The 17,425-nt window shown below is 48.1% G+C and overlaps 1 protein-coding gene across 2 annotated transcripts in view; it reads left to right on the top strand.

The window, feature by feature from the left end:
* Positions 1-15,458, top strand: part of CDC42SE2 (CDC42 small effector 2) — a 95,006-nt gene extending 79,548 nt beyond the window's left edge. For both annotated transcript variants that reach the window (XM_058677731.1, XM_058677732.1), the window contains exons 4-5: positions 11,857-11,958; positions 15,319-15,458. In XM_058677731.1, coding sequence (XP_058533714.1) covers positions 11,857-11,958; positions 15,319-15,417 — 201 coding nt within the window. In that variant the 3' untranslated portion in view covers positions 15,418-15,458. The remainder of the gene's footprint in view (positions 1-11,856; positions 11,959-15,318) is intronic.
* Positions 15,459-17,425: the final 1,967 nt, after the last annotated feature.

Below are 17,425 nucleotides of genomic sequence, written 5' to 3'. Positions count from 1 at the left end.
CAACTAATTCCTTCAGTTTTGCTCTTGGTTAGTTTGCCTTTGAGAGGGTCATGCAGATGTGCTCTTAGAAATTCCTCTTAGAGGGCCCGGCGGCGTGGCCTAGCGGCTAAAGTCCTCGCCTTGAAAGCCCCGGGATCCCATATGGGCGCCGGTTCTAATCCCGGCAGCTCCACTTCCCATCCAGCTCCCTGCTTGTGGCCTGGGAAAGCAGTTGAGGACGGCCCAATGCTTTGGGACACTGCACCCGCGTGGGAGATCCGGAAGAGGTTCCAGGTTCCCGGCTTCGGATCGGCGCGCATCGGTCCGTTGTGGCTCACTTGGGGAGTGAATCATCGGATGGAAGATCTTCCTCTCTGTCTCTCCTCCTCTGTATATCTGACTGTAATAAAATGAATAAATCTTTAAAAAAAAAAAAAAAAAAAAAAAAAAGAAATTCCTCTTAGAAATGTTTCTTGGGGCCTCCTAAAGCTTTTCATCTCATAGGTTGTGAAATTTAGATTGGGAAAAGTTATTTGTATGCTGAAATATAAACAGCACTGTATAGGGCTGGACTTTAGATGTGTTGTAGCCACCTTCTGTTTTTAAGTAATTCCAGAATGAACTATCTTGCCTTTCTGTCCTTTGCCATAGGAAACTACCTGCTTGTAACTCTAGCTGGTTGTTTTGACTTCTTGGAGGTGACCTTGGGAGATGGACCTTGTAGAGCTGGCTCCTTAAATATACCCGGCCATGTGAGGGCCACGGGGAAGGGAGGTGGAGTCCAGAGTCTTGGAGCTCAGGAAGCCTGATGATAAAATTGTCCCTGGTATTTTTTTTCCTTGAGAAGATTCAAGAAGGATGCTATGTGGAAGAGGTTTACTATCTTTTTTCCAGTTTTGACATAAACATGAGAATATAGAATCCAAAGTAGGCTACTTAGTTATTGAAAAGCAAGTTTCCTTTTAATATCTATGATGCCTAGTATATGATTTTTCTTCCATTTATCTGTTGATGTTTTAATTAGGGATTTTTGTTTTTAATATTGGAAAATGAATTCCACGGGTGATTTTATTAGCTCATATTAGTACATGTCCGAAAGTTGGATCTAGCAACTGGTCTGTTACGTTAAGACTCTCTTCTTTCTTTCCTGTTTCAAAATGATTAAATGCTTGAAAAACAGTTGTGGTATATTCATTTTTATTGTGTCTGAGAGAGACTGTCCATCATCTCGTTTATTCCCCGAAAGTCCTCTGCAGTGAGGACTGGCCGTGTTGAAGCCTGGAGCTGGCCTCTCAGCCCGGTCTCCCATGTGGCTGTTAGCGTGCCTGCCGCTGGGCTTTTGCTTTGCACTGTGCATGGGAGCTGGAACCAGGAATTCACAGGGAAGCTGAGTCAAATCGCAGCACCCTGAGGACTGTGGCTGTCCAGCCGCTTTACCAAGTGCCCACCTCTCTCGCGTTTTCTTCACATGTTGGCATTTTGCTTTCTGACTACAGTGTGTTGTCCCACACTGCAGGCTCAGCGTCCTGGTGTCAGCCCTGGGAGTCCGCTTCTCACTGCAGTCCTGCCTCAGGAGGGAATCGGACTCCATCCGTGTGTAGGTACAATTCCATGGTCACGCTTGGGGACTGCTGTGGTGGGTAGCCTGTAAAAACCTTAGAAGTTGGGGTCGGAAGAACTGGTTTTCCCAGAGGAGATGAGGGAGGCTGCTATTTCCAAAAGAAACAAAGTGTGCAGAAAGCAATGGCATTTGTCCACTATAAAGAATTCCATCTATTTCTGTGGAAAGACAGAAAGGAAATCTTGGTTGGTCAGTTGGGATAACTAATAAGCCTGGTAGAAATGTTAAAGCTGCCTTAGATGTTCTAAGAACTGTACAAAACATGCCATGCATTGAAGGTCTAGAATACCATAAATGTTCATTGTGCTGAGAAAAACAGAAATTGAAGTGGATACAAATCAGCAAAAATACATTTAAAGTTGAAGATGTATGGGTTATTTAAGTGTCCTGTGTTAAAACTTATTAATGTGAGTGGCACTTATTTATGTGTTTGCCACTCACATAAGCCAGCCCAAGAGCTCACATCCACTGGTTCACTTTCCAAATGCAATAATGGCCAGAACTGGGCCAGTCCAAAAATAGGAGCCAAGAATTCAGGCTGGGTTGCCCGTCTAAGTGGCCAGGACCCAACTCCTTGAGCAGTCACTGTCACAAGGGGTGCGTTAGCAAGAAGGCAAAAGGAATCTGGAGTAGATCTTTAGAGTTGAACCCCAGGGCTCGGATGTCAGTGTCCCAACTAGTGGCTCAACCGCTGGGCCATGTACTTGCCACTGTCAACAGCATTGTGTTTTACTGACTGATACATTTGTTTTTAAATATATATATATATATATATAAACATATATATAAATATATATAAATATATATATATAAATGAATATATATATAAATATATATATGTAAATACACACACACACACATATATATATATATATAAATACACACACACATATATATGTAAAATTTATTTGAAAGGCAGAGTTAGAATGTGTTCCATCTACTCATGCAGTTCCTAAATGGCTACCATGGCTAGGGTTGGGTCAGGCTGAAGCCAGGAACCTGGAGCTTCTCTTGCTCATCCACATAGGTACAGGGGCTCAAGCACTTGGGCCAGCCTCTGCGGCTTTCCCAGGCACGTTGGCAGCAGGGAGCTGGATTGAAGTGGAACAACCAGGACTCCAGCTGGTACCTACATGTGACTCCAGTGTGATAGGCGGGGCCCTGCTGTACCACAGTGCGGGCCCCTAAGCGATAGTTTTGAATGTTGAAAACTTATATTTATCAAATACTGATGCAGACTTTAAGGCGGTTTCATACTGCATTGATAAAATAGTTATACTTTTAGCAGGAGTTCTTCGAAGCCGTGATCTTTAGACCCTTAGTTTAGCCTTTTCTCTCTAGTGTCATGGTAAATGAATTTTGTGTGAAAGATAACGAGCAACAGGTAGGGACTTTGTGTTGTTAGGCAGTTAATTGTTGTAGCTAAGGTAATAGAAGAGAAAGACTGAATCTTATTCTCAGCATCGTATTAGAACTTAAAAACATGTTATATTTGTTAATATCTTTTGCTTAAATTCTTATTTGTGCTTTTTTTTTTTAAAGATACATTTATTTTTCTTTAAAAGGCATATTTTACACAGAAAGGAGAGTCAGTGCAAGAGGTCTCCCGTTCGCTAGTTTACTCCCAACATGTCTGCAACAGCTGGAGCTGAGCCGATCTGAAGTCAGGAGCCAGGAGTTTTTCTGTGTCTCCTGCGTGGGTGCAGGAACCCGAGGAGTTGGGCCGTCCTTCGTTGCTTTTCCAGTCTAAGGAAGGAACTAGATTGGAACTGGAGCAGCTAGAACACAAACCAGCACCTATGTGGGATGCTGGTGCTGGCAGGCAGAGGGTTAGCGTGATAAGCCACTTCACCAACCCCTCTTGCTTTTTTTAAAATGTTAAAGATTTGGAGAGAGACAGAGAGAGAAGGAGAAAAAGCCTTCCATTCATTGGTGGCTGCCATATCCAGGGCAAAGCCAGCGGTTTCATCTCAGCTTCCCACATGGTTGATGGACCCAAGCAATTGGATCATCTTCAGCTTTTCTCATGCCAGTAACAGTGAGCTGGCCAGGAGGTGGAGCAGCCAAGGGATGACCTGTTTGGGATGCTGGCATTGCACACAGTGACTTTATTTGCTTTCCACAGTGTCCCTTACCTCTGTTTTTAATGCTCTTTTATGACTGTTCGTGATGATTGGCTTAATATTTGTAAAGCATGAGATAGTAAAATTGCCTTCAAGGTTAGTCTGCCTCAGCAGTAAAGCATATGGGATATGGTGTATTTAGAAGCCAAGTCGTCCCTGATAAACCTGCTAAGAGATCGCATAGAAAACAGGTGTCAAATCACACTTGAACTCTTGAATACAGGGGTAAGGAAAGATGTGTGGTATTAACATGTGAAAAAATGATGGGATGTTTATTTCTCTGTGTCCAGTTTTTAAGATAGCAGTGAGCTCATTGTGGTAAAACCTGTTTAATTAAAACAGATTTTGCACTTATTTATTGGAATGAGTGATAGGAAGATACACACTGGGAGGGTTATTGTCCATCTGTTGGTTTACTCCGCAAATTCTCCAGCTGCCAGTTCTGGGCCGGGCTCAATTCAGAAGCCAGGAACTCGGTCCAGGGCTCCCAAATCAGTGGCAGGAATCCACATTTTGGGGCCATTATCTGCTGCCTCCGGTGGATTAGTGACAAGGGCGGTCACAAGGGGAGGAGCCAGGGCTTGAACAAGGCCCTCCAGGACGGCACGGGAGTGCTGCACTCCAATGCCCACTTCAGAACCATTGAATTGTTTTTAAGGATTTATTTATTTTATTGGAAAGACAGATGTACAGAGAGGAGGAGAGACAGAGAGAAAGATCTTCCATCTGCTGATTCACTCCCCAAGTGGCCGCAACAGCCGGTGCTGTGCCAATCTGAAGCCAGGAGCCAGGAACTTCTTTCCAGGTCTCCCACATGGGTGCAGGGTCCCAAGGCTTTGGGCCGTCCTCGACTGCTTTCCCAGGCCACAAGCAAGGAGCTGGTTGGGAAGTGGAGCTGCCGGGATTAGAACCGGTGCCCATATGGGATCCCGGCGCGTTCAAGGCGAGGACCTTAACCATTATGCTATTGTGCCGGGTCCACCACTTAATTTTTATAAATTGAGAGATACTTTGTTAGTGGCTTGGTTGGTGAGAAGTTTTGTTTTTAATGAGAAAACTGTACAGCCTAATGTGCAGCTTTGTAAGTACTTAGTATAGCTATGGCAAATTATACCACTTTTTTTTAATTTAAAAGTCAGATATACAGAGAGGAGGGGAGATAGAGAGGAAGATCTTCTGTCCGATGGTTCACTCCACAAGCGGCTGCAGTGGCTGGAGCTGAGCCAATCTGAAGCCAGGAACCAGGAGCCCGGAGCCTCTCCTGGGGCTCCCACGTGGGTGCAGTGTCCCAAGGCCTTGGCCTGCCCTCAACTGCTTTTCCAGGCCACAAACAGAGCCGGATGGGAAGTGGAGCTACCAGGATTAGAGCTTGCATCCATATGGAACCCCGGTGTTCAAGGCAAGGAGTTTAGCCACTAGGCTATCGCACTGGGCCCTATAACACTCTTTGGGGAGAAGAGCAGGTAAGAGGAGTTGACCAGTGGCCAGAAGCTGGATGAGATTTTGCCAGAGGACTGCAGGTTGGAGTTGTTCTGGCAAATGAGTTTGTGTGGCAAAAACATTTGCCTAGCATGTATTAAATCCGCTTAAGTATTATTCATTGCTATAAAATATCCACTGTCAATCTTCAGGGCATTGATAGTAACTGGAATTTTATTAGAGATTTCAGTCCCATCCCAGACTTAAAACTCTAATTGAAACTTGTCAGCCTGAGTTGTAACACGCCTTCCATGGATTGTGGTACAAACTAAGCTTGGAGAATGGCTTCTGTGGAGAGTCACCTGTATGACAGTGGAAGCGTAACAGTGTCTGTGAGAGAATCAAATGGTCATTTTTATGCAGATGCGGAAGCTCCGTTAGAGTTGGCAGCACCTTTTGGGGGGGGGGGAGGTCATCCATATATAATTGTTCTTGGGAAATGTGTAGTCATAATATTGAGTAAGAGCACGTTTCCAGAGAACTGAGCTGACATTGTTTTGTTTAAAGCCTCTTATTCATTCAGTAGCCTCTGTTGTCTTCTCTGTCAGGCGCAGCTGCTGTCGGAGAACTCCGAGAGGCGCAGGGAGAGTGAGCGGACAAATGACAGTGCAGCACTGGAAGTGCAGCAGGTCAAAGCTGTGGCGCTGTGTGCTCAGACTGAGAAGTATCCAGTAGAGAACACTGGCTTGGAATTGGGTGCTAAGAGGGAAGAAAAGCAGCAAAGTACAAAGAGGTTTGGGTAAAGGTACCTCACGCAGCCCGCTGTCCCCCTTCCATGGAAGGTGTTCCATCTTTGATGTTAATGATCGTGCCTGATGTCATGGATGTCTCTCTGGGGGCGCATGCGTGTGCCCAATCACCTTGTGGCACCGTCGCTTCATGTCTGCTGCCCAAAGAGACTCTCAGTGTTTCAGAAACCTAAGGAGTGCCCTTACACCAAGAGAAATATTGTATAGGTTAAGTAATTTGGCCCAAACAACTTAGAAAGTATTTGTCATAACTCTATTACCATTTGAAAAGACAGCATTTAAATTTCATTCTTAAAGGACCCCATAATTAGTTAGGGGGCATTTGTCCCTGCTGGGCATCCTGCATTTTCTGACTGAGGTCAGATGGGCCGTCACCATCCTTTCTTCCTCCTTGTTCTTACTTGGGCAACTCCTGAAAGCCCAACATCCCAAAGAGTTACTGCTGAAAAAATGTTGAAACCGAATTCTCTCAAGCTGTAGCTCCCGTGGTGTCATATGAGGGAGATATCTGGCTGAGTCCTGGCTGTCTGCCATGCTGAGGTGCCTCCACGTTGCCGTGTGGAAACCATGTTCTTTCTTGATCTAATTCGCAGACGGGGATGGTCACTTTAAGGTCTGGTCCAGTATGTGAACCCTTCATGTGCTCGGGCCACACTGGCGTGCGGGGTTGTTGGTTGACACCCTACCCAGAAGCCAGGGGTTTTCATTCCTGTCCTTTGGCTCTGTGTGTGTCTGCTTCTGGAAGCATCATCCCAGGCGCTTTCCTTGGCCACTCGTTAGCTCCTTTGGTGCAAGACCCCGCTTTGTCCTCAGCTGTGTGTGCCTGCACACAAGCTGCCTGGGGAATAGTGTTAGAAGAAAGTGTTTTATCTGTCAACTGATTGAGGGATTACTGTCTTAAAAATTAAAGTTGGTTAGCAACCTTCAAATGTCAAGGAAGGCAGGATGTTCATATGGCTACAAAAATGTGTTTGAAAAATAAGCCATAACAACTAAATGCAAGGCTTATTCATTTAAACACTGGTTGATAAATTACCATGTGTCACATTTGGTGCAGACCCCTTGCACACAGATTTCGTGTGTCTTTGTCAAAAGGAGTGTGTCTGCCATGCGGTGGGTAGTTTGACTCTGGTGTGACCTGCAGACTGCTTTGAGGGTGGTGAACACGGGTACCAAACACTGGCCTGGAGGTGCTGAGGTGGGCATGCTGAGTAGTAACAACGAGGACTCCCGGCCCAGGGTACAGAGGGGAGAGGGCATGGTGCCTCAGGGAACTGTGTTAGCGAATGAAAGCTCTGCCAAGAAGCAGTGAAAAGTGAACCCTGAGATAAGGGGGTGATCCATGTGCTGTGAGGTTTTGAATACATCCTGAGTGTTTTGAAAAGCCGCAGGGGTACTGGGAGCTGGTGTTGTTAGAGATAGGCGCAGGTAGAGGAGGGGCAGAGAGAGAAGGTGCTCCGGCTGGAAGACATCACTCCCTAGTGGCGCAGGTCCGAGCCAGAGGACCCTGAGGTAAGGCCGTGGGACTGGGTAGAACTGAGGGCGCTGGGGCTGGTCACCCTCCTCCTGTCTCCTTGCCTTCAGTTCAGATCTGGCTGAGGCCCATGTGGGTATGTCATGGAGGACAGGGGTCCACAGCACTCATCGCTGGTCCTTGATCTTGGGCAGCGTGAAGGCATTTCCAGGGTGGTAAGAATAACTGAGGAGTTTGACATTCTCAGTAGTGTCCCCATAAGAGCACAGTGGCTGTGTGCTGACAGCGGTCACCACGCAGCGGCACCCCAGGCGCCATTTCCTGTTGTTCTCTGCAGATGCCTGGCTCTGGGATTCCCCTGATTTGCCCGTGCTTTAATCTTGGGTCTTGAATTCTTCGTGCAGCAACCGCTCTCCCCTGTCCCCTAAAGTGTCGTCCTATTAAATGTGTAGTTTACAGTGTTCACTTACTCTGGGTCTGGGGTGCACTGGGAGTGTTGGACACTTCTGCCCGTGAGGGGCCACCTAGTGCCCACCTTGAAAGTCCTTGCCCACCCCCTTGCCCTGGCTCTTTCCTGTCAGGCACTGGGGATGATGACGTCTCCACTCCTTCGGGGAAAACATTGTCCTCATATTTCGTCCTCTCTCCAGCCGCTGCCCTGACTTCTCCGCGGCCGAACGCCCCTCCCGATCTCTGTACTCTCGCTTCTGTGCCTCCTCAGCTCCCGCCAGTGTGTTGCCCTGCTACTTCCTGGCCGGGGGACTCTCTGAGGGGCTGTCGAGCCCAGGGGCAGGCCTGCCTGTCCTTGCCTTCTGGACATTGCTTCTCCACTCTTGCCTGCTCTCTTTTTCCTGCCAACGTTGAGCCTTTCTGTACGAGACACGAACTCCACCCACCCTTGTAAATGTGGAAGTCCTTTCTGGTTGAGCCCTCGTTCAGAACCCTGCATCCCTCACCTCACGGGAATCCCTTTTGTGCGTCTTCAGCAATCCAGGGTCTTAACACAGTCATGTGGAACCTGGTGCTCTTCCCATTGCACCTGCTCTACTTGAACCAAAGTCTGCGTGTACTCTGGTTGCCTTGTCAGTTTTCAGATCTGGCCAGTGAACAGGTGCTGATTTTACCCACTGAACGGCTTCTCGGTGTGCTCACTTTTCCCCATATCTGCTGCTGCGCTGCTAGCTGAATCCAAACAGTCTCTCCCCACCATCTTCCCTGTAGCAGACTAACTCGGACGTCACCCTCTGCCTGCCCCTAGCGTGCTCTCGGCTGTGGGCGGCCTTTCAGAGCCTCCTGCCGTCCGTCTGCATCCGAAGCCTCGCAGTGTCATTCCCTGTGTGTGCGGAGTGGTGGCCCTGTGTGGTTCGGCTCTTGATTTTTGTTCCCATCTCCAAAATCAGGTGCCTGCTCCTCCTGGTGCTCTGGCACCACCACCCTGCTTCCCTCGGGACTGCTGCACTCCTGCCAACTGTGGAGGAGGAAGGCAGAGGCTCTGCCTGCGCATCTCGAGGAGACCATGGACGAGGGACGTCTGACCCCAGCTGAGCAAAGGGCAATTAATCCCCATTTTCAGATTTACCTAGCACAGGATAGAGAAGCTCCAGTCTCCTTGTATTTCACTTTCCAATATGAACATAGCCGCTTCGAAACCAGTTTTGCTAAGTGCTTTTGATACTGTTTGCTGTCTTATTAGTGTATATTACTTTCCTTTCAGAAGCACACTGTGGCAACTTCCTCTGAAACATGGTCCTGCAGTAACCCAGCTGACAGAACATGTTACTTGTAAGCCAGGCATCCTGCTAAGCTTCCCCTCGCCTTCACCCTCACCCTGTCCCTTCTGCAGGAAATGCCAGCTCAGGACTCGCAGTGGTCTGAGGGAGGTCTGAATCTCTGAGCCCCTGTTTCTGCTGGGTGGCCTGGGAGAGGCACAGCAGGAGTGGCCGACTGTCCCAGGACTGTTTACAGCTGCATGGGGCCAGGAGCCTGGAAGCTCACAGGCTGCCCTTCAGGCAGGGCACAGGCAGGGAAGGGAACCCCGATATTATGTGGTGCCCAGAGGAGTGGTGCTTCCTTTTGCTGGTTCACTCCCCAAGTGCAGGGCTAAATTTGGGAGCTGGGGACCGAATCCGTCTCCCATGGCAAGAACCTGGGTGCCTGGGCTATGGCTACATGGTCTGCATTAGCAGGAACCTGGAACCTGGAGTCAAAACCAGGTGCCCAGCAGGTAGGCTGGACACGCACTGGAAGGTCCATTTGGATGACCAGGTGAATAGCTGCGAGGCAGATGCAAGCAAAGTGTAACAGTGCTGTCAGGAAGGCAAAAGGGCACGGCATCATCTTTTTCTTTCTTAGTCCTAAAAAGGAAAAGCTCGCATTGTTTCCTTAATGCTTCTTCATTTTAAATGTATTTGAAAGAAAAAGCAGCAGGGTGAGGGAGAAGAGACTGATCTGGCACTGGGCCACTGTGAAGCTGGGGTCCAACAAGTCCACCTGGGACTTTCGGATGGCAAGGTCTTCAGACTCTGGGGCTGTCATTTGCTTTTCTCCCAGACATATTAGCAGAAAGCTAGATCTGAAGGGGAGGTGGGATGCTGCCTGTGCTGAGTGCAGCCGTACCCAGGGTGCAACATGCCTGCACACCCAGCCCAACAGGAAATTACATTCAGTGTCCCGTGCCGAGCTAGCGTGTACTGAATGCAGTGAGCAGAAGCAGAATTTGGGAAGTGGTGGAGGAGGCCGGCGGTTGCCTGGTATGCACACAGATTGGGTGGTGGCTGTGGGGCAGGAGGCAGTGAGCCTAGAATGAGGCACTTCTGCGAGCACTTTAAGCCACAGAGGGCAGGAAACCAGTGCGTGTGCTAGAGTATCTTCAACCCATCCTAAAGAAAGGGGCTTGAAGTATGGAACCTAAAGTAATGAGAGTATTTCGTTCCTTGGTATTACTATAGTTCGTACGTTTAAAAAATGTATTAAATTGAAAGAGTTACAGAAGAAAGCGAAATGTCCTCCATCTACTGGTGTAATCTCCTGATGGTTTCAACATTCAGGCTGAAGCCAGGAGCCTGGAGCTTCCTCCGGGTCTCCCACACAGGTGCAGCTGGCCCAAGAACTTGCGTCATCTCGATGCTTTCCCAGGTGCACTAGCAGGGAGCTGGATCAGCAATGGAGCAGGCTGTTTCAGGTTTAAACCTGCTGGAATAAAAGCTACAAAGCAGCATGAGTACATGTAAGGACTTTTTAAATGCTCATATTTGCACAACATCTGCTTTTGTGGCCTTATGGAAAATGTTTTAATCGTAAGGAGCTGTGAAGTTGGAACTACCTTGATAGAATTTTAGGATTTATCTGGACCATTCCTGTGCTGCAGACACACAATATAATGTTCCAAGGTGTTTTACCCAATACATGTATAATTTGGTTTTGAGGCAAGTTGCAATTTCAGGAGCAGTATACTGCTGAGGGAGGTAGAGCTTGCTCTAACCCAGCTATGTCAGGCCCCCTCTTCCAAACAGAGCATGCTGAGGGGTCATGGATGGTTTACGATGGTTATTAACCAGGCTAGGGAAACAGCAGGGTAAAGGGATAACTCCAGTGAGGTGGAGAGGTGTGTTCGTGGGATCAGAGGGTATGCTTGCAGCTAAAATGCCCTGGGAGCAGAGTCCAGCATCCTGTAAAGGGTCATTCCCCCCGAAAAACGAATTTTTTAAAGATTTATTTTAGAAAGGCAGATGTAGAGGAGAGACAGAAAGATCTTCTATTCACTGGTTCACTCCTCAAGTGGCCGCAATGGCTAGAGCTGAGCAGATCCAAAGCCAGGAGCCAGGAGCTTCTTCCAGGTCTCCCACGCAGGTGCAAGGACCTTGGGCCGTCCTCGACTGCTTTCCCAGGCCATAGGCAGAGGAGCTGGATGGGAAGTAGAGCAGCCAGGACACAAACCAGTGCCCATCCTGGCACGTGCAAGAATTTTAAGAATCTAACCCCAGTGTGATCAACTGAGTTTTCAAGTGGACTGAGTTTTCGTTGCAGTCAGAGCAGAAAGTGGCTGTGAGTGGAAGAGGATCAAGTTGCATATCCTGCACAGGACAGTGCAGGAGACTTGCTGTAATCGGCGTAATGTCTAAAACCAACGCCGTGCTTTCTAATAACAGTACTGACTGATGCTCGTTTTACAACGGTCTTCTTTCTTAAAACTAAACAAAAAATCATGCAGTGCTCACACAGCTAAGTGGGTGGCCAAAGGTAAGACTGAATATTTATTCAAAGCCTGTTATTTTTGGTTCCTGCATTTCTCCTGGGGATTTGATCATGAGAGGTCACTGTGGTGATCTGTTCCAAGAGCTAAACTGAATCATTTGCTCATAATACATAACATCAGAGTAACTTCTTTTCCAGTAATACCATTTTGTCAACACATCTTTCCTCATATTTTAGAAACGGCGACGACGGATTGACCGAAGTATGATTGGAGAGCCAACCAACTTTGTGCACACAGCTCACGTGGGGTCAGGAGACCTCTTCAGCGGGATGAACTCTGTGAGTATGCTGGTGGTCACCTGCATGCCCAGTGCCTCAGCCGTGAATTCCTGCACACCAAACAGAAATGCATCTTGTGAGCATAGAAGACAGGCAAGGATGAAAAATTAATCATCCCTAAGCTGCCAAGTTAGGCATTTATGTGTATTTTTTGTTTTGAACTTTTCATAGCTATCCTTCTCTTGAATAAGTCATTTAAAGCTTGAAATGAGTGCAGAATAGAGGTTGATCTCCCATCTATTCTCATGCTTTCTCCAAAGGAACTGAGGCTGAACCTTTGAACAGCAAGTTCAACACATTAATTGTATCTTTAGGAACAGAACTTTAAGATTCATGTATGTATTTGAAACAGTTGGAAATCTTTATAGGAATCTGCTAGTTCCCTGCCTAGATGGTGATAACCAGCAGCACTGGGCTTTACAAGTGAGGATCTCCCACATGGCCGAAGAGGCCCAGGCCCTTGGCCTTTCCAGCTTTTCCAGGCCCTTAGCAGGGAACTAGACCAGAGTAGCCCGGACATAAGCCAGTGTCACAAGCAGTGGCTTTACCTGTAATGCCACAACAGCAGCACTACAGCTGATTTTCACAGACATTTTTCTTGAATCTTCTTCATCATATATTAGCTTTTACCCAATATTAGAATATCTTGTTTATTACCTTACTGTAAATTTCATGCCCTGAGTGGGGGATTAGAATTTGCATCTGTGTCCTTCAGAGCAAGGCAGCAGAATAAGAAGAATCAAAGAATGAAGATCTAGTATCACAGAGATTTCATTGAACTTCAGAAGGCCTTAGCTTCACTCAGCTGAAGTGTTTAATTCTGTCATATAGAATTAGAATAGGGAAAGTCAGAATGCAGTATTAGAAGCTACAGGCAGGAGCCCTCCCTGCGCAGGCCTGAAGTCAACAGGCGGTGCTGGGCGAGCCCCCCAGGGTTCAGAGCCAGAAAGCCAAGGCGACCTTGGCTGGTCTGCTGGATAGCAGGACTGTTAAAGAGGTACTACATGAGCATCCTGGATACAGCAGGACTGTTTGTTACCTGGTAAGCAAAGTGACATTTGTGGCTTCCTGGAAAGGAAAGAGCTTGTTTTAAATCTGTAGGAAGGACTTTGTTTCATGGATCATCTCAGAATTAAAAAGATCAGATAGGACGCCATTGTTTTCATTACTGTGGTTACAAGAGGTCTTCAGGAAGTTCTTAAAAGCTGTATATTACACAAGGATATATACTGATTTTAAAATCATTTTACACTTAAACCTTTTCTCTTAAGGTGCCATTTTCCATGAGCTTCTGAAGTTCTCATGGATATATAATTCAGAGTTTCTTCTTGTCTACTTTGTGTGAACTAGTGTAGGACTTTGGGACTGTGTACAAGCCAGATGGGGCTTGTGCCTCATGGCTCCAGGAAGCCTCTCCTGGGCCTGGATCCCGGCAAGCTGCAGCACTTGCTACAGGCTGTCTCCCGTGGCCTTTCCTAGAGTAGTGTAGTCCACTGAGTAGCACTTTGCATCTTGCTGTGCCTAGGCAGTGGGGGAGGGAGCTGTGGAGCTGGTGAGCTCCCCAATACCTCCCCTGCAGTTCCAGCAGGCAGAAGCCCGGCCCTTGGAATTGTGTTCTGCGAATCACGTTAAACTTTCTCCTACATCATGTCTGCTAACTTAATGGCTCCCAAGAGGTGAGCAGCTGGGATGAGAGATGTGCCTGGACGGTGTCATTCAACAGGAAGGGACTAACACAGTGTTCTTCCAGGACTACCTTGTCTGCTGCAGTCAGACTCCCTCAGGATCATAGAGCCCTCTTAGAATACCATGTATCCACAGGCACGGTAATGCTGAAATGCTGGAAATTAAGAATTCTGTTTTAGAGAAGAAATTTACTTTCTATAGTTTGTATGGCATTATGAATGCATGACATAAAACCACAAAGATGCTTTTTAAAAAAAGATTTATTTTTATTGGAAGGTGGAAATACAGAGAGGAGGAGAGACAGAGAGGAAGATCTTCCCTCCAATGGTTCACTCCCCAAGTGACCGCAACGGCTGGAGCCGAGCCAATCCGAAGCCAGGAGCCAGGAGCTCTTCTGGGTCTCCATTGCTGTTGCAGGGTCCCAAGGGTTTGGGCCGTCCCCGACTGCTTTCCCAGGCCACAAGCAGGGAGCTGGATGGGAAGCAGGGCCACTGGGATTAGAACTGGCGCCCATATGGGATCCCGGTGCGTGCAAGGTGAGGACTTTAACCACTGTGCTATCGCGCCAGGCCCAGATGCTATTTTTAAAAAACTGCGTGAAGTATTCACAAAGCCAAGTTATGGAGTTGGTATCAGGACGAAGTAAAGTTTGTGCCACATGATATGACCTAGCAGGCCACAGCAGCCTCCACCTGCACTGACAGAGTAAGTGTGCTCTTAGGAAAAAAAAGGAAAACCTGAATTCTACAGGGCTTTTTATTGTAAAGATTTATTTATTTTTCCTGGAAAGTCAGACATACAGAGAGGAAGACCTTATGTCCACTGATTCACTCCCCAAGCAGCCGCAACGGCCAGAGCTGAGTCAATCTGAGGCCAGGAACCTCTTCTGGGTCTCCCACGCGGGTGCAGGGTCCCAAAGTTTTGGGCCGTCCTCGACTGCTGGAATTAGAACCGGCGCCCATATGGGATCCCGGCATATGCAAGGTGAGGACTTCAGCTGCTAGCACTGCACTGGGCTGTTTTCTTACAGTAATCAAATAACTACATTAAGAATGTAAGTGTAAGTGCTATAGTAATACATTCTACGACACAGTTGGAATGACATTCCACATTGTTAAACCATGCTTTTTGTTTTTGTTTTGAAATAAGGCAGGTCTAAAATACTAATATGCGCAAACCCTTTTTTTTTCTTTCTTCAAATACAAGTTAGGATCCCCCAGGCATAGGCGGCTCACACATCATGCTTTAGGGGGCCTGGGAGCTGGCATGGCACTGTGCCATAGGGAGGCTCCAGCTGACATGGCACCAGGGTACAGTGCAAGCACTTTTGAAGTTGCTTGTTTAAGGTGTAAGATATCCCAGCACTTCGGTCAGCCATCTTGTAGGCCCAGGCCAAATAGTTCACCGAGTTCCAATAGTGATAAATTAACCTGGACCATGAGCTTCTGGGGTATGTGGACATTTTTTGCTTTATGGGGCTATTTAAAGTTAAGGTTGCTCTAATTTGTATTGCTTCTGATTTATTCCAGCTCACTGCACTGTAGTCTATGAGGTGTCTTTAGGGTAATTGTAATTGATTGGTTGAGAAGTCCTGAGACCATGAGCCGCCAGTCACAGGCACTCGGGCTGCCCCAGACCTTGGCCCTCACCACGCTGCCTTGTTTCCGCTTCCAGGTCAGCTCCATTCAGAACCAGATGCAGTCCAAGGGTGGCTACGGCGGGGGCATGGCTGCCAATGTGCAGATGCAGCTGGTGGACACGAAGGCGGGCTAGTGCGGCTGCTCCCCGTGAGTACCCGGCGTCGACCACGCTGCCGGCCACCTTCACTGAGCCTGTGGGCAGAACAGAGTATTTTCTTAAGCTGTGAATTTACTGGGGGAGGGGAAAAATACTTCAGTAGAAACAGCAGACCTGACCCAACTGAAGTTGAAACCTGGGAGGCGTCTGGGCAGGAGATGGCTTTGCCTCGGGGTCTGAATACTTTTCACATGTCTTTAACACAGTGGAGTTTATTATAAACTTTAAAAAGTCTACTTTTTTAGAATGATGAGTCCTGAAAAGATTAAAGTAACCTGAATTTTTCTTTTGTTTTGTAGGTCCTTGGGAATTTCTATATTTTCTGTCAAGTCTTCTGTAATTTTGGTCTTGTGATTGCATTTCTTTTATCTTGAATTACAAAGAAGCAGTGTGCTGGCCGCTCGTGCCGTGCCGCTCGTGCTTGTCCCGGTGGGATGTTACTGTTTGCTCCGAGAAGAAGAACCTTCGCCGAACCTGCGCTCCCTGCAGCCGCCCTGCATGCCCTCGGACTCCAGACCGACCTCTCCGGCTTGTAGCTGGATTCCCTATGTTTAATCAGTACGGATCTGACCATAGCATGACCTTTCCTGTGAATGCTAACACCACTTTGCAGTTTTCCCCCATTGTAAGCATTTTTCTTTCTCTGCCTTATGATTTTGTCAGTAAGAAGGACACGCTGTTGTTTGTTAACTTGTTGCCACAGGTGTCTGTTGGGAGCCTTGAGACCCACAGGCCTGGTCACTGCCCCCTGTTGGAAACTGGGGTGGAAGAGGTGTACACGCTTAGAGCTGCTTTGAGATCCTTTGCTGCTGCAGGGTCGAGGAAGGTTAGTGGGGGCACCACCTGATGCAGCGCTGCAGACCAAGGTAACTTAGAGCTTGTGAAAGCACAGTTTCTGGCCTACTTGATTGGAATTAGAATGAAAGAGAAGCTGCCATGCTGCTGTCAGTGTCCTGTGTATGGAGCAGAGGGGGAGGCTGCTGCTCAGCCAGTGTCGTTCTGAGAACTGTTCAGGGCTCTGCGTAGCAGCTGCTGCCCGGCGCCGGCTCTTGCTGTGTGCACATGCTGCCGGCCACGGCAGGTGCCAGGAGCAGCACACTGACCTGGCCAGACCACTCTCAGTAAAACAGCCTTGGCTCAGCTTCTAAAACATACTTATCCACCCGATTTTGTGTAAATGCTTTGTCTTCCTCCTAAGAGTCAGTGGTTAAGCCCTATGCCCCAATTGTAGCCTATCCAAGGTCATTTGGTAGGATTACCATCACACGCAGGGACGGGAGCTTAGCTGGGAACTCCGAGTCAGGCAGTGCCGTTTTGCCTGCACATACCTTCGTCCCAGGTGCCACGAGGCAGGTAGCTGACCGAACGTTGAAAGCGTTTCTCCCCTGTGGTGCAGCGGGGGCATCCTTGGCCCTCGTCACGTCGAGCCTTCCTCCGTGTGTTCCGAGCGGACTGTCAAAGATTTGTTCAGAAGCATTTTACAGTTTACTTCCCTTTCGCCCACGTGTCCTGGGCCCCTCTGCAAGCCACTGTGGGCCTTGTCAGCACGCAGAGTTTTCACTTGAGTTGTGACTTCTGAAGTGACTGGTTCGCTGTCTGCGCCAGCTCCTGGCTTACTCTGCTCCTCATCCCCGCTGCTGTGCTGGAGTGTGTCTCGTGGTAAAACACGGCCTGGTGTGGCGCAGCTGCCAACCCTGACAGGCCGCGTGCACTGGTCACGGCTGGTAGAATCCAGAGGCAGGACTCAGGTTTCAGGGAGGCAGCCTTGCCCTCGTTCCCAGGAGGGGGTGTTCCCTGTAGCAACACAGCTCATTTTCAAATTGATGCCAATTAACATTTTACCTCCTGGATGCTCATTTGCCATTAATGCTGTGCTAACAAAGCGAGCTGGATGCAGACCCCTGGCTCAGCAGGGATTCTGTTGGGGCGCTACAGTGGGTCAGGGGTTCTGCCCCAGGATGGGGGATGACATGGGGCCGTCACT

This window comes from Ochotona princeps, chromosome 19 (genome assembly GCF_030435755.1).
Source record: "Ochotona princeps isolate mOchPri1 chromosome 19, mOchPri1.hap1, whole genome shotgun sequence".
Classification (NCBI taxonomy): Eukaryota; Metazoa; Chordata; class Mammalia; order Lagomorpha; family Ochotonidae; genus Ochotona; species Ochotona princeps.
This window is presented reverse-complemented; position numbering and strand designations above follow the sequence as displayed.